This window comes from Colletotrichum jinshuiense, chromosome 11 (assembly GCF_051148585.1).
Source record: "Colletotrichum jinshuiense chromosome 11, complete sequence".
In the NCBI taxonomy this organism is placed as follows: domain Eukaryota; kingdom Fungi; phylum Ascomycota; class Sordariomycetes; order Glomerellales; family Glomerellaceae; genus Colletotrichum; species Colletotrichum jinshuiense.
In genome coordinates, this window is record NC_139304.1 from 158825 (window position 1) to 181916 (window position 23092).

Consider the following 23092-nt stretch of genomic DNA (forward strand, 5'->3'; position numbering starts at 1 on the left):
GAAACGACTGGCCTACCTGAGGTCTAATAATGCCCTGGCCCCTCCCTGTTCACGGGTAATGAGCTGTCATTAGAATGGGTGGGCCCGGGTCAAGCCGCCCCTGCAGACTGCCAATCGGATACGATTCCAAACCAGGCATTGGTGCGCCCTGCCAGCCCTGCAGTCGATCAGGGGGAAGCGCAACGATTCCTCGTCAATTGCGTTTGGGCATCGGCAAGATAATGCTCCGACAATCCATCCAAGCTTCTCTCTTCCTGCACGGCTAATCCCTTCTTTTCTCCCATCCCAAGTACCGGCGCATTACGAGAAGCTGCCCGTGCCTTGTCTGCTCGCGTCACTTGCGCACACCATCACCACCGCTGGGTGAGCATCGGAAGCGATGGCATGGCGACCATGGGAAAAGTTCAAGGCCGACCATCCCGCCGCGGCGGACTGCATGGTCGAATCATGGGCCGCCGTTCGGCCATATCTGCCTCCGGTCAACTTCATCACAGTTCACTACGCCTACTTCATACTGACCGGGCTCATCTTTGCCGGCATCTTTCACGGACTGTCACACCCGGCCAACAGCGTCAGCTTCATCGATAGTCTTTTCCTCGTCATCTCCGCCTTTACTACATCCGGACTCAACACGGTCGATATCAGCAAACTCAGTACCGCCCAGCAGGCTATTATAGCCTTGATGATGATTCTTGGTAGTCCCGTCTTCGTCTCCATCTTCACCATCTGGCTCCGCGCCCGCGTCTTTGAGAAGCGCTTCGAGGACATTGTCGAAGCCGAACGAAACAGGAGGATCAAGAAGACTGGCACCATAGTCGGCATGGCTGGAGCCATGATTGGTCTTCCTGTCATGTCGTCCTTTAAGGGGTCTAAGCGGAAGCAAAAGAAGGGTAGACACGAGCGGCAGGCCGAGGCAGACGCCTTCCAGCTCACGGGGTCTACATCCCGCGAGAAGGGCCACGACCGGAGCCAAAGCCAGACCACCGATCAAGAGTCTGCACCATCCGGCATGCTGGAGTCCATCGAGGAGGGCCAGAAGCTCGGCGTCTCCACCAGCTCCACCGAGCCGCTCTCGCCCAAGTCGAATGCCACCACCAGGCGGAGGCCTTTCAGTCGTGACGACGGCCACCAGCACATTTCAGAAAGCTTCGATTTCAAAACATTCATCCACGAGAACAAGAAGTCAGTCGGCAGGAACGGCCAGTTCTTCGACCTCACGGAGGAACAACGTGAGTACTTGGGTGGCGTCGAATACCGGGCGCTTAAGATTCTCTTTACCATTGTCTGCGTCTACTTTGTCCTCTGGCAGCTCCTTGGGGCCATCACGCTTGGCGCCTGGTCATACGTGCACAGCCAGAGTATAACGGCCGTCAATTCTCAAAACTCCTGGTGGGCTGGCATCTTTCTCGCCATCTCTTCATTCAATAACGCTGGAATGACGCTCCTTGACGCAGGCGTGGCAGCCTTTGACAACGATGCCTTCGTCTTGACCATTGTTACCATCCTTTCCCTGGCTGGAAATGCTGCGTTCCCTGCGTTTCTCAGAGCAACCGTCTATTTCTGCAGCTTGGTTTTGAAGATATCTGTTGATGACGACGAGTACACTGTCTGGAAGGAAGCTTTCGATTTCATCGTGAAGTACCCCCGTCGTCTGTACATGATGATGTTCCCTGCCAAGGCCAATTTTGTTTTTGTCACCATGTTCTCAACCATCGCGATTATGGACTGGGTCTTGTTGTTGGTTCTTAGCATCGGCAACTCTGCTATTGAGGCATACCCGGTTGGAAAGCGTGTCGGGCTGGCCGTCTTTCAGGCACTGAGTAAGTCACAAAGAGTGGTTCCCTTTTTGCCTAGAAATTGACTGACTGCTCTGCCTTCAGGCATCCCTTCCGCAGGTTTTGCGGTTGTTCCTGTGTCAAGCCTCTATTTTGACGTTCTGGTCCTGTGGGTCATCGTAATGTACATTTCCGCATATCCGGAGATTATCGTCATGCGAAACTCAAATGTAAGTGGGATGTCTAGTCTAGCTGAGGCACAATCCTCTTCTCACTGACACGACACGATTCAAGGTGTACGAAGAACGGTCACTAGGAATTTACACCACGGAACCTGAAAAATCCGAGGACCCAGACTCAACTGCCAACGAGTCGACAGATGAGCTCCTGCCAACCTTTGGGCCCCTCCTATCTCAACCGACGTTTGGCCATGCCCTTGGCACAGAGCGAACGGCAGTTTCCGCATCAGGCCTGTCACAAGCAAAGTCGGGCATTTCCACCAAGCCCGTCAAGAAACTAGCCGCCATCGGCCGGCGTGGCACCTCCTTCGTGGGCAAGCAGATCCAGAGCAGGATGAACAACTTCCAGGGCGTTGGTGTGACGGCGAGGCCGCGCCTGAAGCGGTCTGCTGCCATCAACTTTGACAACCCGAACGCGCCGCCGGGCTCCGCCTCTACGCCCGAGGGCCACGTGAGCCTCGTGTCGCAGCACCTCCGAGGGCAGTTGTCGCACGATATCTGGGCCATCGCCTTCGCGTTATTCTTAATCACACTGATCGAGACGTCCCATTCGATCGCGGACCCGCGCTCCTACAGCGTCTTCAACTTCTTGTTCGAAATCGTGTCGGGATACACCAACATCGGGCTGTCCATAGGCCTGCCGGACCACTCGTTCAGCTTCGCCGGCGGCTGGTACACGGGCTCAAAGCTGGTCATGATCATGATGATGATCCGTGGCAGGCACAGGGGCCTCCCGGTCGCGCTGGACCATGCCGTCAAGCTGCCTGGATGGGACAATGTTAAGAAGCAGAATGAGGACGCTGAGATCAGACGGAGTTTGGGCAAGAGTCGAACTAGTTTAGAGATACGGAATTTTTGAATAGACTTTGCCCGTAGACGGGCGGTGGACAAAATAGATTTCATTTCACGCTCAAGACTGCTAGGTCATGCTGCTTCGTGTCTCCCAGCACTACTAGCTATTGCTCTAACATCCTGTAGCGAATATAAGAAGTTATCAATCAACAAATAAATCCAAAGGTGTAAGACTATTTATAAATGTAAAAATAGAGGATTAAGGATATTAGAAGTGTATTTCTAGGTGAAGAAACGCGGTACGCCGCTGAGTTCAAGATCTAGTAGAACAGTTAACAGGCTGTGCATGGGCCTTCTAGACGCGCAGACGAACGCGACCGACGGACCGGTCGGCTTAAGCCGACCCGTCGCCTGCCGCATTAGAGACAAGGCACTACTCCACTTCTACAAGGCTTAGCCCCTAAATGTGACACTGAATGCCTAGTAGTAAGCTAGATAGATCCGCTGAGGTTTCAATTATTGAATCCCTCTACACCGCCGGATTTTAGATCTCTCCCGGCTAGGCCGCTTACACAATCAGAAGGAGGTATGCCATTAAGTGCCACTTGACGCCATTTTGCCAATTGATATACAGGCCTCTTAGACAGGCGGGTGAACTCGACCGACCCGCCGCCTGCCGCATTAGAGACAAGGCATCACTCCGCTTCTACGAGCAGTGTTTTAATGCCTTAGCCACTAAATGTAACACTAAATACCTACTACAGTATTAGGCTAAAGTTTTTTATCCCTGTCGGGTGTCTTTTGTCTTGCTATCCTGCTTATCTAAGCCAAGATACATCACGCACCTAGGCGAGTTCTACCTATTTGGGTTGCAAACTTAAGCCGTCTGTAGATCTTAACCCAAGCACTACCTAGAGATGATACAAAACTTACCTATACCACTATAGTAGTAGTAAGCTAGATAGATCCACTGAGGTTTCAATTATTAAATCCCTCTACACTGCCGGATTTATATCTCTCCCAGCTTGGCCGCTTACATAATCAAAATAAGGTATACCATTAAGTGCCACTTGGAAATACCAATTTTTACTCTAAAAAAAGTTGATATCTAATTATTTAATTGGGTATATACTTTTAAACATTTCTAAGCAATAAATCCAATTATTTGTAGCCCACGCTTGGCAAAAATGGCGTCAAGTGGCACGCACCTGATGGGATAATCTGACGCTTCATGTGCATTGTAAAAACCCCAAACGCATAAGATAAGTCATAGCATTTGAGTCCAAAATCATTTCCAAGTTACATCTATTCTTTACAGCATCCACGAAAATCATCATGACTGTCGTCCAAACTGAAGGTACTACTCTTGATGGGGTTGTCCGAAGCCCTCAGACTGGTATCCAAATCGTTATAGTTGGGGCTGGAATTGTTGGACTTATGACAGCACTTGAGTGCTGGAGAAAAGGAAATGATGTGATAGTTCTTGAGAAAGCCGAGCAACTGTCTGCAATTGGTATGTACACACTCTTTGCTGTTTCTTAATCTGTAGGTTCTTTGCTTGCACTGCGTTACCTAAAGGGGACGTTATAGTCGTTGGGCCGTCTGCCTGGGCAACCCTACACAACTACCCTAGTATGGCAAAGGACTACGACAACCTGAAGCATGATGTGTTGTTCAACTTCTACAGTCAAGATGGGGAGCTTATGCTTGGTCTACGAGAAATTGAATGGAATTAGCCTGGAGTCGCAAAGCATGCCAGCTATCTAACTCGAATTGCAGGCATTATAGTCCGACAGGATGTGGCCGCCATGCTATACAGCCAATTGAAAAGGCTTGGTATTATGGTGGGGTTTGGTACCCATGTTATAAGGTACTTAAAAGACAGCACTGGTGTTGCGACTGCTTGAAGCTTAGACGGCTGAGGATTTACTGGCGACCTTGTTGTTGCTGTAGATGGTTTAGGTATTAAATCCCACTAGGTTATTCTAGGAAGGCTAATCAAGGCTATTCCTAGCGGCTATGCTTGTATAAGAGGATTATTTCCGATACAGGCAGTTCAAGATTTTCCAGCCATTCAAGTAATTCTTCTAAAAGCTAATAAGCGACCTAAATTACTTGTTTACACTGCGGAAGTACCAAGATCTAGTTTATATAAACGCTGCTAAAGGTTTAACAGGACTAAAACGCATCTCATTCTAACTTTAACGCATTAAAAAATCATGTTACTCTTACATTTAAAGTAAGTCCTTATTTAGACAGGTGAACGCCTTATGTATCTAATGCTGATAGCTATAAGGATGACGGGACAGCTGAGGAGTCTTGGTCCAAGATAATCTCCAGCCGTATGATCGCTGCTCAACTGGCTGCCTTAGTATTATAGGACCCAGTAGTGATTAACGTCTTTAAAGCAGCCCCTAATGACTCTATTGTGTTATGGAAGTTATGTTGGCGCGACCCTTAGCCTAAGTGGACCTCTAGCTTGTCGCGAGTCGTCCAGCTAGGCGACAGCGCTCACAGCTTTCTACCTACATCAGCCAACGGGGGAACAATAGCGGGCGAGGATGCCTTATCGCTAGCGGAATGCCTTAGGAATGTTGGCAAATCTGACATATCTATCGCAGCGAGAGTCCATGAGAAACTACGGTATGGCTTTTTATTCTCCTTTTTTTGTAGAACAACGCGATAATGTGATGCCTTGGCACGACTCTAACAAAACTGTTCGCTAGTTATCAACGAGTCTCCCTTGTTCAGAAAACAGGTTCGTCAACCGGCGAGAGATGCACCGCAATATGAAGGCAATAACACAGAACGGAAACGACCCAATGCTCCAAGGCAAGTGGATTTGGACTCAAAACCCTGAGCTATACGTAAAGGAGAACTTCCATACCGCTAGAGCAGCTATTGAAGCTGGCATAGACTTTGAGAACACCAATCTTCCCCCAGGACATAAGTGGGAATCATGGACCATGGAAAATGAGTTGGAAAAAGAAGCGACTGGCGTATTCCCTCAAGATCTTAAGAACAACAGCGACTGGGGGGTTTCACCTTAATTATGTATTGCAACGCAGCGCGAGATCGCGGCGCATTATTCTGCCCCGGCCGGCCCACGCGAAGTCGGCGGTCGCCCCACGCGAAGCCGGCGTATATAAGCCAGCTTCGCGCGGCCCACCTAGTTTAGATAATCAAGCTACTTTCAACCCGAATAGCTTCCGCTAGGAAATCCTGCCTCAAGACAGGCTCTCTAGCTTGTATATATAATTGGTGCTTTTCACTACTTTTAAATCATTTTTGTCTATTTAAAACTCGCTAGGACGACTCTTGAAAGAGAGATACAATTAGACTAACTATCTAGCTGTACCTAAGAATGGCTTATCTCCGCGTCATAACAATGAAGATAGGGAATATCCCTTGAATTCCTCTACTGCTCCTATTGGATTTACATACAGTAACCCTACAGCTCTCTATAGATCGACAATAGCGGTGCATTTGATCTCGATAATCATCTCTGGGCTTGGCAGTTCTTTGACCCCAATTGTCGTCCGCGCGGGTGCCTCGTCAAACCTCGGCCAGACTCCGTTCCACACGGCGTTCATGCCAGCGTAGTCTCTCCTCATGTTTACCAGAAAAACGGTGGCATCGATTAGATTTCCGAGGCCGCCCTTGCCCTTTGTGGCGTTCTTGATCACTTCTTCTATGTTGCGAAGGATGGCCGCTGTTTGTTCTTGCACATCAAAGCCGTGGCTGAGGTCGTTTTCGAGCTTCTCAGCTTCCTCGTGCCCAGAAGAAAAATTTCGGGCCCCGGCAAAGGTGCCGTCTGGGCGGCGGGATGATGTGCCTGAGATGAAAAGTGTGCGATGGGGGGCCGTTGGGGTAAGGCGGCCGCGCGGATAGTTTGCGAGGCCTGTAATCGTGCCTGTGTGGAGGATTACTGCGTCGCCGTTGCTCATCATGATAACGGAATTGATGGGAAAAGACTCGCAGGTATTATGAAGCTGGTTTGTAATCTGCCCGTGCCTTTGCCAACGGTTAAAATACTGATAGCGACACCTGCTTACTTTTACCCATAACTCTGGCGTTATATGTGAACCTGGTGTTGTTTGAGAACAGCATCTTTTGTCGGCATTTCATTGAATGTGAACAATTTCAAATCGGGAAAACATAAAGAATTGCCGAAAGCAGAGTTCAGCAGTGGTGCATCTCATTATGTCGAAGTCGGGACTCTAATAATGTAGCCGAGTGGATTTCGGCATCAGTACGAATTACGCCGAGGACCCCCCTTCCTCGCGAACCGTTGCTTTGATAGAATGGCGTTGACGTCGGGGATTTCAGCCGATCTCCACTTCAGCAGTTCTAAACAAGTTATGGAGTTTCTTACTCCCGTAGAGATAGATTAACAAGTATGGCACCCCGCATCGTTTGGCCGCAACATTCTGGAGGGCTCGTAGGTTTTGCCGAATATCCCACAATACAGTCACAATATGACCGAAATGCCTTTGATAAAGTAGTTCTAGGGAAAAGATTTGAGACGGTATAAACTTACTTCAGACCCTGCAGTAAAGAGGAGATAGCCAAGTGCTTTTTGTCCGGAATCTACCCTGATCCTTTGCATACAATGGCTAACCTTTCGACATGCCCTCCTCTGAGCAGGGACTCGGTTATTCAAGCACGCAAGTTAATTCAGTCCCATATACACTTCACGCCGGTCTTGACGAACAAGACTTTGAATCGAATGGCCTCCAGCCCGAGGGAACCACCCTCAGCAGGCGGTCGAGATGTTGCGAAGCCTATCCTCAGACTCTGGTTCAAATGCGAAAACATGCAGCGAACGGGCGCCTTCAAGGCCCGTGGGGCCTTCCACGCTGTGGAAAGACTGAAACAAGAGCCTGGATGGCTTGAGAATGGAGGCAAAGAGAAGGGCGTCGTTGGATACAGTGCTGGTAGTACCCTTTTTCTAAATCTGTTGCCAGCGTTTAACTACCGACGTTGTCTCGCATGAAGTTGGAGTTTCATGGCTGACACCGATGCAATCAGGCAACCACGCTCAAGCACTCGCTTTAGCCGCAAAGGAAAGTGGGATCATATCTTACATCGTCATGCCCACTACCACGCGCCCCAACAAGATCGCGGCGACAGAGGGCTATGGTGCCAACGTCATCTTCTCCGGGCCAGATTTCTCTACCCGCGAGGCCGTCGCAGCCAAGATAGTCGCCGAGACTGGCGCTCGGCTTGTGCCGCCTCACGATCATCCAGACATCATTCTGGGACAAGCCACCGCTGGTCTGGAGATGCAAGAGCAAGTCGCCGAACTAGGCGTCAAGCTTGACGCCATCATTGCACCTTGCAGCGGCGGTGGTTTGTTGTCTGGCACGGCCCTAAGCTGCGAAGGCACAGGAGTGCGGGTCTTTGGTGCCGAGCCTGAGCTCGATGGCGCCGATGATGGGAGGAGGGGATACTACAGCGGCACGAGGATCACACACGTGAAGACAAGGACCGTCGCAGATGGTCTAATAGGAACTATCAGTGCCACGCCATGGGATCTTATATACGAGCGCAGGCTAGTCAGCGGGATGTATGCCGTTTCCGAGGAGGAGATTTTAGATGCTATGAAGCTCATCTTGGAGAGGCTCAAAATCTGGGTTGAGCCGAGTTCCGCGGTACCATTGGCGGTCGCTTTGTACAACGAAGAGTTTCGGAGCATGGTTGAGCGTGAGGCTGGTGAGAAGGGCTGGGACTTAGGGCTGATTGTAAGTGGAGGGAACATTGGCGTTGACGGAATGGCGAAGCTGTTCGCCTCATAAAAGATAGCAAGCCTATTAGTATTATAGGGATACCCGTATTATATAATAGGTCTGCTTAGGGTTAGATCAGGGTGAGGGTGACTATCTAGAGCTTATTCGCTAGGCCAATTCAATATAATTGTCAGATAACAGTTGACTAGTTGGGAATCCGATCAGTTGCTCGCCGCATTAAGGGATAGGTCCTAATTACTAGCGAGTAACATCTAGGTGATTGAGGCCATCTCGGGATGATGTAACCCTGCAACGGTCGCAGTTGGTCGTAAACGAGAGCCTCGGTATTGAAGAAATCTTTCTATTTAAGAGTCTCCATCTTGAGAATCACCCTTTTTAGTATGGTGACGCAGCTTTGATCCTCTCATAGCAGCTGAAGAACATGTTCGAATGACAGATTAGGTGGGTGGAAAACAGACCCTCCATGTGCGACAATCATCGTCGACTGGAGCTGGCTTGGGGTCTTTACTTTGGTGTTCACATTCGGTGAAATGAGGGTCACTGAATCAGCTTTGATCTCCTTTCTCTTCTTGTTTTCTGCGCCTCCATTCCAGCCGGGCCCCCTTCCCCTTACACCCTGGCCATCGACAGTTTCGATTGGGCTCTTGTTTTCTCGGAATATTTTTTCGCGTATTCTCAGTCATAGATCCCTGTGTATTACCTTTCACGATAAAGGCAGTGGAAAACATGAAAGGGCGAAAACCATATAAGAGGGGAAGATACCGCGATGAAAATAATGGTAAAAGCCTATTATTTGGCAGGAGGATGTCACTCGCCAAAGCCAACCACCCAGCCTCAGAACCCTTTTTTCTTCTGTCTCCTCTGTCACCCCCTTCACCTCAGCTCTTTTCCTCTCGACACACTCTCCTTCGACCTCGCCTAGGACTCCCAAAACACCTTCCGTTGGCTTCGGCTCTTCAGCCTCGTCTCTTCAGCATCACCTTAGTCGCCCGTCACCCCGACCTCAACCACAACCACAACCTCACGCGCGCCTTATTCCCCACTGTGTTCTTCTCCATCTACCAATCTCACCAAGAGCTGATGCGTAGCTTCTTGTCATCTCGGCTTCTCTCGCCCTTCTCAGAAGGCGAAATCGGTTTGTTTGCCTCCATGATATTTCCCCCTTCCCTTCTCGTCAAGTTTCGCCATTGATTGTTTTGCTCTTCCTCACTAACATTTTTTCTGTCGTAGGAACACCAATCTCCCCATCCTTTTTCTCCATGCCGAGTTGCAAGTAATCACTGATTGGCTGTGCTTTGGCCACCCACACCATCACCGTCTACTCTGGCGCAAACGACAACCTCCAAGCCTTGTCTGGCAAGCACCTAATTGTACAAGTCCTTCCGCTAATATGTATGCGCGTCGTTTCGATCAAAGAGTCTGCCCCGAAGCGCTCTTGGGGATCCTGCTCCTAGCAACAGAAGTCATGGGATGAGAACCATCAATATTGGGAAACACACGATACTTGCGCATATTGGATATCGGATATCTCGGCCGGCCCGTTTAGCCACAGAGATGCCACAGAGATGCTTCTTCTGTCAGATGATTGCATTCAACCCAACAGGCTACAACGCCGAGGGTAGTATCACCAACCACAAAGAGTAAACAACAACGGGCCCATCCCGAAAGAAGCAGCCGCCTAGATATAAAAATAAGAAAAAGCAGGTTGGGTTCCAGCATTACTCACGACTCTCCCTCGCAGTAGCACCCTGTGGTATGTCTTCTCTACTTATAGACTAGCTTCACCATCCCGTGTCTATATTTTCCTGTTCCCTTCATCCTAACAAGGCCTAGCGTAGGTCACTGGAATTTGAGCGGGGAGCCGGAATTGATCAGGTTGGCGTTCAGCCGAACGACCTCGACGGACCTCGGAACCCGTTAGAGCTCTGGGCATGGGAGAACCTCGACCACGGCCTCCTCCCTCTACATCGCCGTCACCAAATGTGCCCCGGCCTCAATTTCGCTGATCTCACGGCTGTTCCCGCCGCGTCCGCTCCCGCCTCGATAATGCCACCTCCTCGGCACCCAAGCCGCCCTGAACGAGGACTACATCAGATGATGATTCCAGCATCAACCAGACCCAGGCACGAAAAGGAGAACCCCAAACTGACATCTCTCACTCCGCCCTAGAGCAGACTCCATGCCCAGGCTCCGTCCCGGCAAGTGGCTCAATGAAACGCTTGCAGAATCCCTGCCCGGATTGCAGCCTGGTGAACAATACGAACGGCGTGGTCGGCTAGGTGGCTCCGTCCTGACTGGCGAGCGAGGCTTTACGCCTAAACGTCTTGGTTCTGTAGACCTACGAGATCGTGCACTAGCTGATATTCCGTCACATCCCGAGCCGACATGCCCTCCAAGTGTACGACTCAATGCATTCGTCAAGCGCCCTTCTAGCTACGGTGGTAATAAGCGAGGCGATACCTTTTCGCTTGAGTATAGGGCGGGACAGTTGCTGCCAACCATGAGCTTCTGACAATACGAGTGAGAGCCCTGCCCTCCGGAGTTGCCGGTGTCAACAATGTCTCAGAGACTAACAGTCTGAACACAGGGATTCATACAACAGCCATGACTGGGACGTATATACGGTCTGGGCGGCGGAACTGCTTTCCGAGGACGCATGCCGAGACAATCCATCCAACGAGCTGCCACTTCCTCGGTAATTTTATGGGGCCAAGGAGCGCGAAAACGTCCGCCGTGTCTTCCCGACGAGCAAATTTAGGAGCCCGAAGCACAACGGCTGGGTCCTGAGTTCTCATGAAGGCGGGTTGCTTCTGTCAATATAGGGGACTTTGGTTGTGTTGTGGAAGGGGGCCATGAGGAAGTGTCTTTCAAAGGGATCGCCTGCCTCTTCCTTCATCAAGTATTGAAGCTGAAGAACTGCTTCATAGCTAAAAATCAGTTAGCTACACAACTGGAAATACAGAGGGACGTGCAATACCGAACAAAATTACTGTTTCGAGACATCCTCGGATGATGGAAACCGAGGCCCCACCCGGCCGGTGGTGGTGAGGGAGATTTGGGACTTGATTGACGACACGCAGTGGAAACCGTGAGGTCATTTCCGGCCACGACTTTCCGAACTTTCTCTTGGCGACATGTCGCGGATGCATTCCGCCCCTTTTTTTTTTCGGGTACTCGTTAAACTCGGAAAAACGCACGACGAAATAACAAGCACCCCAACACGACAAAAGCACACGCAACAAAACACCCCCTAAGCAGGGCTAGCCCGGCCGCCGCCATCCCCCGCCCTCATCCCCGGCCCGCCACTTGTCGGCCGGGAACCCGATCTCCTTGCGCTAGCACCGCCTCGACTCGAGGTACGCGAGCACGCCGCCCACCCTACCGACGACGAGAATGCTGGCGGGGCAATGGCACAGAAGTTCAGACAGAAGAGTGTCAGTGTATTGTGTTTGTAGGTTTAAGGCTGAGATACATGAGGATGAAGGAATGGGTCTAAAAGTAATATAGGTCGACTTATTCCTGACCTGTAGGAAAGATGGTCCATATGACGTTGAAATTTAATCTTCAGGCACGAAATTGGGTAAGGCCGGGTAGGGCAGTGCCTGTGTAATATTAATGAGGTTGGGAAAACAGATGAGAGGTGATAGTTGCTGCCTGACAGTGGTTTTACTGGCGTGTGTTGAAGTATGTATGCGGACAGGTTGTATAGAACAACTTGAATAATTCACTTACGTACAAGTAAGCGTACCATAAGTATAAAGTTACCATGCAGTTAATATGATAAAGGTCAGGGGCACTCAGCCGCCAGTGCCGTCATTGCCGTCAGTCATTGCCATTAGTGCCGTTACTGCCATCAGTAGGCCCTTGGCACAACTTGATTTCATACTTAGATGCAACCGCTATCTTAGTCAGCGGCATCACCAATAGTCTTAGTCAGCGGCAATGCCTGACAGCTGAAGCGGCTGAATGCTGGTTGAGGTGACTGGCTTCACTAATGATGAGCAGTTACAGTGCTTGACCTGTTAGGATAGTGAAATGTGGATATACTGACAGTGGGTAACTAATCTTATGAAACTTGATAATGCCTTTCCTTTTACTATAAATGCTCCCTTGTAGACAACAGAGACTAGGTTTCCACCCACCTTCCATTTTCAAAAGAACGAGCGTTATTTTCCATTTGGTGTAGCCTTCTTCTATTATATCCTTATTGTGGCATAAGCACTCTCAATCCTGCCTCCAACTTGCAGCATTATGATGCTGCTTGTAAAACTTTTTACCTCATGCCTCTTGCTTTTGTCAAGTGCGACGGCCCGTTCGGTTCGCTATGCAAATGCATCGACCTCCCTTCCAAACCACCTAGTGGCACAATTTGCGGACGACGTCTGGGTTGAAAACATAGCCGTTCGCTCTAATGGCAACCTTCTCCTTACGACACTAGAGCCAAACGCCTCTCTCTACGAAGTGTCAAACCCTGCGAGCAAACATCCGACGGTACGCCGCCTGTTTACTATCGACACGACCGGCGGCTTGACTGGCATCACGGAAACAGTGCAGGATGTGTTTGTTTTCACTGGCGCCAACTTCAGCTGGAAAACTGGTGGCGTTAAAGGAACTGCGGGGGTCTGGAAGATTGACCTTGCCCAGAAATCACCAGAGCCACAACTTGTGACTTACCTTCCTGAGTGCCTTTTGCCTAACGGCGTAGCAGCAGTACCTCAAAACAAAAGCATTGTGCTTGTTGCAGATGCTCAGTTGGGACTGGTATGGCGTGTGAATGCTATTACTGGCGAATACGACGTTGCGGCGAAGTTGAAAGAGATGGGCAACTTCGCTAACGGGTCTACGTTTGCTCTCGGCATTGACGGCATGCGCATCCACAAGGGTTATCTTTATTGGACAAACAATGTCTTGACGAGCCTTTATAAAGTTCCTATTACTGGGTCTGGAGGCCTAGTCCCAGGAGCAGAGGCGAAGCTGGTTGCGAAACACCCTGCGGCGGCAACGGATGACTTCATTTTCGGACCAGGAAATTCCGATACAGCCTGGCTAGCTACCAACTCTTATAATGAGCTCCTCGCTATCTGGCCCGACGGAGATTTTGTGCCTGTGGCGGGTGCTGCCGATTCTTTTGAAGTGGCAACAGCTACAGCTTGTAAATTTGGAAGAACCAAGCGGGATGCAACCACACTCTATATCACAACAGGACCAGCTGAAATCAATGGTGTTACAAAGGGTGGAAAGGTTCAGGCTATTGAACTAAAGCATGAGATTGGTCTCTAAGCTCGCTTTAGTTGATATCTAATGTCTTGCTTACATATAGATATTGTTGGAACAGAACTCGCTATGACCGTACGCAGCAAGGCAATCAGGCATGATCGGGGATGGGTGTTTATGGATTAACCCGGTGCTCGGTTAATCCTCGACTGGTGGAGTCGACCACAGCGAACCTAGCTTAGACATCACGACTAATTGAATACTATTGCATTGCAGCACCAACTGTACGTGTACCAGAGCCCATTCAACCGATATTAGATAGCTTGGTAGTTACTGTAAGCGATGTAAGCTATAGGATTAAGCATCAAGCGGATGCTATAAGTTGCCTGCTTGTTATGCTAGGCAATTAGCAAGAGATAGATCAATACAATATATACTACTAGAAACAACGCAATATTTAACCTCTATAGAGGTGGATCTAGAAGCTAGTATGTTTGCTGAAAGTTGATATAACCTAGATTTAATAGATTTATATTTGGCTAGTAAAGATAGTAGCTAGGTCGCTCCTTGACGTACTTAATAGTATGAGTATACTTACCTTAATCCATACTTATACTAACTTCATCAAGACCCATTTAGTGTCTTGGGACCGAGTACATTGCCAAGGGAAATTTTACTAATATGGAATTATCGATCCCTACATTCAAGTCTCCGTGAAATGGAATGTGTTTATGTTTAATGAGATCTGTGGGGATGAGGTACTCAAGACCTTCGTCTTCATTCAATTAATATGGGATAGTGCCTCGCCCCGAGGCGTAGGCCGACGCGAATTTCTAGACGTGTTAGATTACAGATTACCTATATAATTAGCTAGTCCGAAAGGTCCTTAAGACTCCAGACAGCATTTAAATTCTTTAATCTAGGACTTGCATCCGCTGACATAGTTGATTGTGGTCATGCACCCGTCACCCCAATGCTTCGTGCCGCAGACCCTGCAGCCGTTGTTCCGAATATCTTGGTAATCCCACCAAATCTCATTGCCCGTGCGAGCGCAGTGAGACTTGCCTTGGATAAATACGCCGCATCCATAGTCGAGTGCCACGGTAGAGCAAGCACCCGTGTACCGTCTGCCGCTTCTGTGGGCGTGTATCAGCTTTCAATTACAATGTCTTGTTGAGGTTACTCCTCGGCGGTTTGAAAGTCGGCCACTTACCCAGGAGCGCCGTAGTTCACGTCGTTATTACGGATGATGTTGAAGTTGACCGCGTTGTTGCACGCAGCAACATTTAGCGTTGAGCACATGGAACTGCCCTTGCAGTCGAAGGAGTCTCGTTTATCGAGTGGGCTCCTGGGAACAGGCGATGTATCCTCATAGACATGCTCGTGGTCGTGGTTGGCAGGAATGGCACTGCCTGTGACGGCGGCGACAAGAGCAGCGAGGGCGAAAAGGTTGAAACGCATATCTGAAGGAGGATGGAAGGAGACACGATAGATGGGCTGGGATATTGCAAACGAGTTTTTGGACAACAACTTTAGTATTTATACTTTTGATACCACTGGACTTTGTCCCATAATTGTAACGTTATCGGAAGTAGAGAAAACTAGAATACCAGCTGCTGAGCACCCGACCTCTTCTTGCCACGACAAGCGCAACAGGCATCAAGATCCTGAGCGGGGAAGCCAGTCACGGTCATGGAAGAAAGCAGGAGTGCCATCACGATGAAAAGGAAGGGACAATATTAGGAGCTACGTAGACAAAATCCTTTTAGTCCGTGATTGCTGATGCATACTACCTGAGGTATATGCACGTAGGCTTGGCGGAGCTACGAATGTTCTGGGCCCGGGAAGTTACTACTAGAGGATTCCTTCATCTGCACGCGTCTAGGGCTGCACAAGTCACGCGGGCTTTGATTCCATTCAAGCCAGGTAAACACGGCGAGAAAGAAGTCTAGAATAAGGGAATTACCCTCAGCCGAGGGTAGGGTGACTTGGTGCCGAACTCTCACCACCCTTCGGAATAAGCCATCGAGTCGGCATCTACCCGTCCAGCACCAGATACAGCGTGATTGGAACAAGCAAGTGTCATTGGTGGAATGAGTCGCGATGGATGTAACCCTCTTTATTGGTCGCAGCCTAATAAGGCTGAGTCTACATGTGCTTGGACCTAATCACCAGGATTACAAGTTAACTAGGTAACTGTTGCTCACTGGGGTCCTCTCTCGGGATGCTAAGCCGCCATCTTGAGTCGCGGTACCTTGAAACAGGGATGGCCACGCTAACCAGTCTTTTGGGCATGGCCCAATAGGCTAATTATGTTGCTCACACGTTCCACCCGGCTCATGCACCGGGGAATGACGAGTCGGGCACCACCACGAACAGGGGCCCTATCTGTTACCTGGAGAATTGGTTGCGACGTGCTAACTTGACGTACTTCGCTCCAAGAGCATGGCAACACGAACCATCAAAGGTTTACTTTGTTGATTACTGACCAGTATCCTCTTGAGGCTCACAAGTGAGATATGCTAAGTCACGCACGTGTCGGAATTTAGCTGATGGACGGCGACACATCCGGCGCGGCCCGGCTAACCTTATCTAGCTCCCCCCCTTTTGGAAAAAAAGTAGAGAAACTCAATCGGGCCATTCGGCGAAGTGTTCCCCACGAGGACGTGGGCCGACACACCTTATGCGTGTGCTGGACATGGACTTGTAAGCGAAGACTAAGCGAGGAATGCGCACGATGCGACCGGGTATGTCTCTGGCTTCCAGGCAACACTTGGCACGATGGATCAACTATCGCCGCATGCCCAGCCCCCACATGCTCATCCCCGCCTTGTGGACTGTTCTCGCATTCGGTCTGGATGGCTGGAGTAGTAGGATTTAGACCCTTGCGCGATGTTAAATTGACGCTCGCCCGTTTTCCGATATGGCTTGCGAGTTTTACGATAAGGTTCCTGTTGCCGCGGCTGAAGCGAATGTAATGTGGGAGGCACGGTGTGATAATGGCATGGCATGCTCCAAGTACCATGGATTATTGGATACAGAACTAGGAACCGCCAAGGACACTGGACTGGCTGTTAGTGCATGATTGTCCATAGAGTTGGCCTTGTCGGAGAAATATCACAGCGACCGGGCAATCACCGACGGACTTGGCCATAACCCGGATAAGCTGCTCAGCCGTGACCTACAACTCGCCGCAATAGTCCACGTCAGACAAGGCAGTATTCCTTTAACGGCGAATCGCCCTGCGACTGTTCTGAATACGCCCGCAAATATTGGGCCAGAAAGTTGACCTGACCCTAATCCAGGCTCTGAGGAGACGTACCGGGGTATGAATGGCACCCTTTCCTGACCTACTATTCGTTCGTACAGCGCCAAGAAGATCTATTGATCTATGCCCCCTAAAATCTCTCTCAAGCCCTGAAGTCTGCAGCCTGCAGCACGTCGAGCCTAGCTAATGCAACATGAAACCAAGAACAGGCTGATTTACCAGTTAAACTTCTTCCGAGGAGATTCTACTGAAGGTATTGTGCTCAATTCTGGGCCAGACAGCCTCACCTAGGTGGCTGTCAACCTTCTCGACTAGGCAAGGCACCAAGCATAGATAATTCCTCAATTATCGTGAGGGGTTGGCTCTGCATCAAAAAGAGGGAACAAAGATGTAACTACCAGACGATGAAAATGTACCGCAAGCGCGATAAACACAGCGTTCCCAACGTGCCTACACACCCTGCTGCTTATCTAGAGGCCTTTACTCATGCATCGAATCATTCACACTTTCGTTGAACGGAACGGCAGGTGACAAATAACCCCCTCGCCTAAAATGACAGGGGAGGCTTTAGCCGCAGGGCTACTGCAGATAGGGTCTCTTGATATTGTGGTTACTTAACTCACGGGTTGCTTGATGATTCTATGGTTTCTCCAAGATAGGCAGGTGCTAGGTAAATTGAATGGCGGATATTTGCACGATAATACGTATTTTTCTGACTCTTGGGGCGTAGTTCACCATTTTGACGTACCTTGGGAATGTGGTGGATTGTATCGCATGGGATTCTCCTCCCTTGTTTTTCTTTTCCTCCACATAAATCTCAGGGATCCCACTATCTTTCCAGCATGTACCCGTATCTCTGATGTTCTGCTTCCGGAGCGCCCCGGATTGCTTTACTGCGGCAAATCGGTTGTCTAGAAACAATTCCCATAGCCACTAGAGGCAACATCCTAGATTTGCAAGAATCTAGTTGATGCTGGCTGGTAACGGTTTATTTGGTACCGTTGTAGTTTCCGTAGACCAACTTCTAAGCCCGACCATTGCGAAATCAACTGCAAAACCGGAACCAGCTGAATACAAAAAGTCCCCGGTCTCCTGCGTGTGGGTGGACTGGTTATTGACTTACCGACATATCTTCGGTACTTGGTGAAGCGGTTGTGAACTATGAATGGAGTGATCGTGTGGGTAGGATCTTTTACCCCCTGCTGAACAGATTAGTACCTTGCTGTTTGTAATTGCTTGTGAACAACTATCAAGATAAAATAATCACAAAGATAAGGGTTTTGTTGATGATGATTTTGATTTATGTCGATAACTTTGTGGTGTTGTAGAAAAGGTCATTTTCTGATGACAGCGATCTGTTTGTCTACGTCGTCTATCTCTGCTTAATACGGCCCTTGGGTGGTAATGCAGTCTTAACGCATGATCTTAGAGATGTCATGGACGCTTCAAAATCTTCAAAGGTCACTGCCATAAACTTAACTGCTGAGTTTGTATTAAATCTGAAGGGGAAATAGACGGAAATATGTAGTGGGTGGTGTTATCTGACGTCATATACCAGACGGTGAGATGTTTGGGCATTGCGGGATTGGTCGTACGAAGAGACACCGGTTTCTTGACCTATGTTCTGGCCACAGGTTTTCAACTCTCAGCCGCCATTGCTATAGTTTGTCAAATACCGCTCTTATAGATGACCAGAAGAGAAGGCCGCGAGCCTAAGCATTGATTTCATGTCGGTGCAGATGCTTCATATTCGCTTCTCCGTTGTGTATCCGCCACAGAACTCGGGCTCCCGGACAGTGTTTTTCGTATACCAGTAACCTACAGCAGCCAAGGTGTAAGATTCTGCGTTTCGGGAGGACAACTCAATGCCCAGCTGCGTGATTTCGGTGATGTCATAGTATTCTTCTGAGCCGGGCACAGTTGCTTCCAAGCCGAGCAGCACGTGCATAAGTTCGTGGAAGATTGTAGATGAACGAGGCGCCATGTGCACAACCTCTTGAAGGTCCTCCAACAGCCGCGGGTTATTGGCGGCCGCCGCAGCCGCAATACGCGTTTTCAGTTCTGCCTCCGTTACTGTACGAGCAGTTACTTGTCCCAGTCGATTTTCAGGGTCGGTGAAATATGTAGGACAAAGCGTAAGCGCTCGAGGCGCTACTATGTTGTTTCCGTGGACTTGCCATGCCTGAGTATTCCCCAAGATGCCTTTTCTGCAGACACGTAACTCGTCGTTGCGCGGCGCCAGGAAATATGTGTTGTGAATGAAACTCCAGAACTACGGGTGCCAGTGTTAGCCATGTTAATCCAGGCGCAGTCAAGGAAAGACATATCAGGAACACCCACCACTTCGCTCTTAGTCCCACGAGCCTAGACATCGTGAAGAACAGGCGCATCCCTGTTTCTAACAAGATCTCCGTTTTGGTTTTGATAGATAAGCCCTACATGGTCTTTGGCGAGATCGTCCCAGCCCTCATGTTGACTCCATTCGTCGCTGCAGAACAGATTGGGTTTACCTCCGGGTGGAACGTTCTTGTTCTCGGTCAGGAACTCCAGGACCGTCTGGAAATTCTCTTGACGCAATGTTAGTGAAGTGGCTGAGCGGATTTGGAGGTGGCGCGAGATAGCCTTTTCAAAGGCAGAGCGCCGACTCATCAAATGCCCTCGGAGATATCGTGAGCACCATCATAATGCCCAATGGTCCCCTGGGAACATCACCACCGCTACCCCCGGGTCCTCCTGAGGTGCGTTTACCAAAGCACAATCCCCCTGTTGAACAGAGTCATTGAATTATGTTAACGGCCAGTAGCCGCCGCCTTCTTACGCTGAGGGTCATGCCAACAACCAAATAGGCAATTCCCCGGACAAGCACAACATGACCGGGCCATTTTTTGGAGAGCAAGGCAGTTTTGTGAAGAATGCTACGGGCTCACTCTGCGCGGCACGTGTTGGCGATGGGTACTGGCTGTCCGAGTTCGGAAATCAGGGAGTATCACCTTTTGCACCCAGCGGTTATCAATTTTTCAGAAACGTCAGGGATTTTGGCGCCGTGGGAGACGGCGTGACCGACGATACCGGAGCCATCAACCGCGCCGCAGCCGCCTTCAGCCAGTCCAACCTGGAGGACGCTCGGTGTGACGGCGACTGCGGTTCAACCACCACGCTGACCGCCGTGGTATATTTTCCTCCAGGTACATACCTCATCTCCAGCCCCATTTTTCAGTACTATTACACCCAGTTCGTGAGCAACCCCGAGGCACGGGCTGTCATCAAGGGATCCCGCAACTTCACAGGCATCGCTCTGTTCGACGCCAACTTTTATGTACCCGGCGGGGGTGGGAAGCAGGGGTATGTGAACCAGTCCAATTTTTTCCTACAGATTAGGAACTTCGTGTTCGATATGACGGGTATGAATTCGAAAAACTACCAGAACGACCAGGAGTACGTTCCTACGGGAATCCACTGGCAGGTAGGCCAGGCCACGAGCATCACCAACTGTCACTCAGACGATTCCGGGCCCACGACCGCCATTGGTATCTTCATGGAGAACGGGAGCGGGGGTTCAGTAAGCGACCTGTCCTTTTTTGGAGGCAATATCGGCTTCTTGGCCGGTAGTCAGCAGTTTACTGCGCAGAACTTGCGCTTCACGCTAAGCTTAACAGCCATTAAGCATGAATGGAACTGGGGGTTGGTGTGGAAGAACATTTACGTCCAGGCTGCCTATGTAGCCATTGACTGTACTGCATTTTCTGAGTCGACGAACCCGCCCCAGGGCACAGGCTCCATTACTGTTCTGGATTCCCATTTCAACGGTGTGCCATATGCGATCACGGTCTCTCGCAATGGGAACCAACAGCCCAACATTGTTCTCGATAATTTATTAGTCGAGAACTCGCAGTCCGTTGTGCTTGTCTCTGGTGGCGAGACCTTGCTCGAAGGATCGGCTGGCCCGCTAACTATCAATGGGTGGGCTTCCGGGTACCAGGTCCATCCTAATGGATTCGCGGGCAAGACCTTTGGATACCTCAACCGCCGCTGCCTGGCACCGACCAGCTGTATAGCGGGTCTGGCTGCGCGACGTACACATCAACGACGATCTGCAACGGTAGTGGCGGCGGGGCCGCGTGCATAACCGCTAACATCAGCTCTTCCTCGGCCAGGACGGCGGCAACCAGTACTACCCCTGCTCCATGACGGTCCGTTTCTGGTCGCTCTGCATCGATAGCGACTGGTCCGCCCAGGAGGGCCTCTGCCGCTCGGCGGCCGCGCTGTTGGACGCGCCTCCACGGCGGCAGCAGCTGGATAGCCCGACAGGCGCGACGGCGCCTGTGTCCTACGAACGATAGTGATAATGGTAATGTGCCATTTGGTACGTCTGCCGGAGAGAGGATGTTCTTTTGTCCCCCGGAGTACTGAGCGGGGTTTGCCCCGAATCGAAAGTGGGAATAGTGTTGCTTTTGCCGCGCGTGAAAGTATCGCCTTCGTTGAGAGCTGGACAGATCCTGGTAATTAAAAACACGATTATCTCGAAGCATCACCTAAAAGGGTTTCAAAGAGTCATACATCCTCGCCTAAGAAACTCAGCCGCGTGTTCCGGGGATTGGTGCAAGTGCTTTGATCCCGGTGAAGGGGCCGGCGGCGATTGCAACCACTCAACTTCATAAGTATTCATCACGAAAAAGGGAGCGGTGGGGGAAATCTGGGACGGCTGGTAGAACAGCATCCGCTGAAACTGTTGATGGGGTGGTTCAGTTGCTTATCAAGCACATCGAATGTGTTACGGGACACCGGCGAGACCATGGCGAATCGCTGTCATCCGTCAGTGTCATGCAGCTGTCTACACCTCTAAGTGCAGACTTTAGAAGTGCGGGGTAATCCATCACAAAACCAAGGGAAAGTCCGCAACGCTTTTTTGCTCGCCCTATACAAAACGCTGAAAACTGAATTCTAAGATTGAAAACAAACCTAACTCCAACACCAGTAGGATAATTTAGAAAAATTTAACTTTGATGGACTGAAGTCTCTTCTGCGACCTAGTCTTGCTTAGCCTGGCCTTATAATGCCTAAATCTAGCTTCCCCATCATTTAATTGCACGAATCTGGCATCCTATTGTCTTTATTCCAATACAGTGCTCATCCCAACTTCCTAAGGGTACATTAAAGCGACACACAACCGTTTGCGCTGTCCTCAACAAAAATACCTCCTAATATCTGTCCTTCATTCAGGTCGCTCTCTTGGAAGCCGTCAAACACAACTGTTTTCGTTTCAGTGGGCTTCTTCAGCATGCCGATCTGGAGGGCGCCGCCACCAGAGTTGTCATTGGGAAAGACTTCAGTGACTGGCCTCAGTGGATCGCTTCCTTTAGAGTAAAACACTTGCATTGTGCTGACCAGAACCGTTAGATCAAGATTCATATCGTATCATTGCCTACTAGCCAGAAAGAATCAATTGAACTCACTTTTTTGGAACATCGAGAGTCACTGCAAAGTTCTGCCATGCGTCAAACTCGAGGGGAGTTGTGAATACAATGTCGTTGTTCCTGTCCAACATCTTCCAATCACTCGGCGCAGGCTTATCCACCGTGCTGTTTTTGTTCAGAGGGGTGCCGATTTGCAGAGCAAATTGCGCACCTCCCGAGTCATTCGTCTCGTGGAAAGACGTTAGGTACTCGTGCGTCAGATTAAGCTTGCGCGTAGAGTCTTGCATGGAACTCCAGTGAAACGTCATGACACCTTGGTTCGAGGCATCGGATCCGTTCCCGAGCAATAGTCCGGCACGACGGAATCCAACTTGCGGGTTGTTACCGCTCGGGTCAAAGATGGATCTGTCGTTAATGGTGACTTCGACGGGTTTGAAGTCTCCTGTCGAGTTAGAGACGTCAAAACGCGACGGGGTCGGAACCGTGGGGAACAAGAGGATCTCAGACCATGGTGCTGGGCCTTTCGTGAATCCTGGGTTGAACGGGCTTTCCTGGGTGTCAAAGATTTGCAAAGAAAAGTCCCGAGGGATTCGTCCATCGATAACAATCGGACATAGTACAGGAGGATGAAGGGACTGAT

At 50.0% G+C, this 23092-nt stretch overlaps 7 protein-coding genes across 7 annotated transcripts; 4 read left to right on the top strand and 3 right to left on the bottom strand.

Moving 5' to 3' along the window:
* Nucleotides 1-379: 379 nt before the first annotated feature.
* Nucleotides 380-2873, top strand: EsH8_XI_000029 (uncharacterized protein; the record flags this gene model as incomplete). The annotated part of the gene is made up of 3 exons (XM_083273937.1): nt 380-1820; nt 1881-2005; nt 2070-2873. 3 exons carry the CDS (start codon nt 380-382, stop codon nt 2871-2873), a joined length of 2370 nt encoding a protein of 789 aa, XP_083120273.1.
* A 1268-nt stretch (nt 2874-4141) lies between these two features.
* On the top strand, nt 4142-4542 carry EsH8_XI_000030 (FAD-dependent oxidoreductase; the record flags this gene model as incomplete). Its single annotated transcript, XM_083273938.1, has 2 exons — nt 4142-4319; nt 4385-4542. The coding sequence occupies 2 exons, from the start codon at nt 4142-4144 to the stop codon at nt 4540-4542; spliced, it is 336 nt and encodes a 111-aa protein (XP_083120274.1).
* Nucleotides 4543-6267: 1725 nt separating this feature from the next.
* EsH8_XI_000031 (RidA family protein) lies at nt 6268-6756 on the bottom strand (the record flags this gene model as incomplete). Its single annotated transcript, XM_083273939.1, has 1 exon — nt 6268-6756. The coding sequence occupies one exon, from the start codon at nt 6754-6756 to the stop codon at nt 6268-6270; it is 489 nt and encodes a 162-aa protein (XP_083120275.1).
* Nucleotides 6757-7418: 662 nt separating this feature from the next.
* EsH8_XI_000032 (threonine/serine dehydratase family protein) lies at nt 7419-8604 on the top strand (the record flags this gene model as incomplete). Its single annotated transcript, XM_083273940.1, has 2 exons — nt 7419-7743; nt 7838-8604. 2 exons carry the CDS (start codon nt 7419-7421, stop codon nt 8602-8604), a joined length of 1092 nt encoding a protein of 363 aa, XP_083120276.1.
* A 6085-nt stretch (nt 8605-14689) lies between these two features.
* EsH8_XI_000033 (uncharacterized protein) lies at nt 14690-15231 on the bottom strand (the record flags this gene model as incomplete). The annotated part of the gene is made up of 2 exons (XM_083273941.1): nt 14690-14906; nt 14984-15231. 2 exons carry the CDS (start codon nt 15229-15231, stop codon nt 14690-14692), a joined length of 465 nt encoding a protein of 154 aa, XP_083120277.1.
* Nucleotides 15232-18782: 3551 nt separating this feature from the next.
* EsH8_XI_000034 (uncharacterized protein) lies at nt 18783-19687 on the bottom strand (the record flags this gene model as incomplete). Its single annotated transcript, XM_083273942.1, has 2 exons — nt 18783-19310; nt 19478-19687. 2 exons carry the CDS (start codon nt 19685-19687, stop codon nt 18783-18785), a joined length of 738 nt encoding a protein of 245 aa, XP_083120278.1.
* Nucleotides 19688-19907: 220 nt separating this feature from the next.
* On the top strand, nt 19908-21378 carry EsH8_XI_000035 (uncharacterized protein; the record flags this gene model as incomplete). Its single annotated transcript, XM_083273943.1, has 2 exons — nt 19908-21017; nt 21193-21378. 2 exons carry the CDS (start codon nt 19908-19910, stop codon nt 21376-21378), a joined length of 1296 nt encoding a protein of 431 aa, XP_083120279.1.
* Between the last annotated feature and the right edge of the window lie 1714 nt (nt 21379-23092).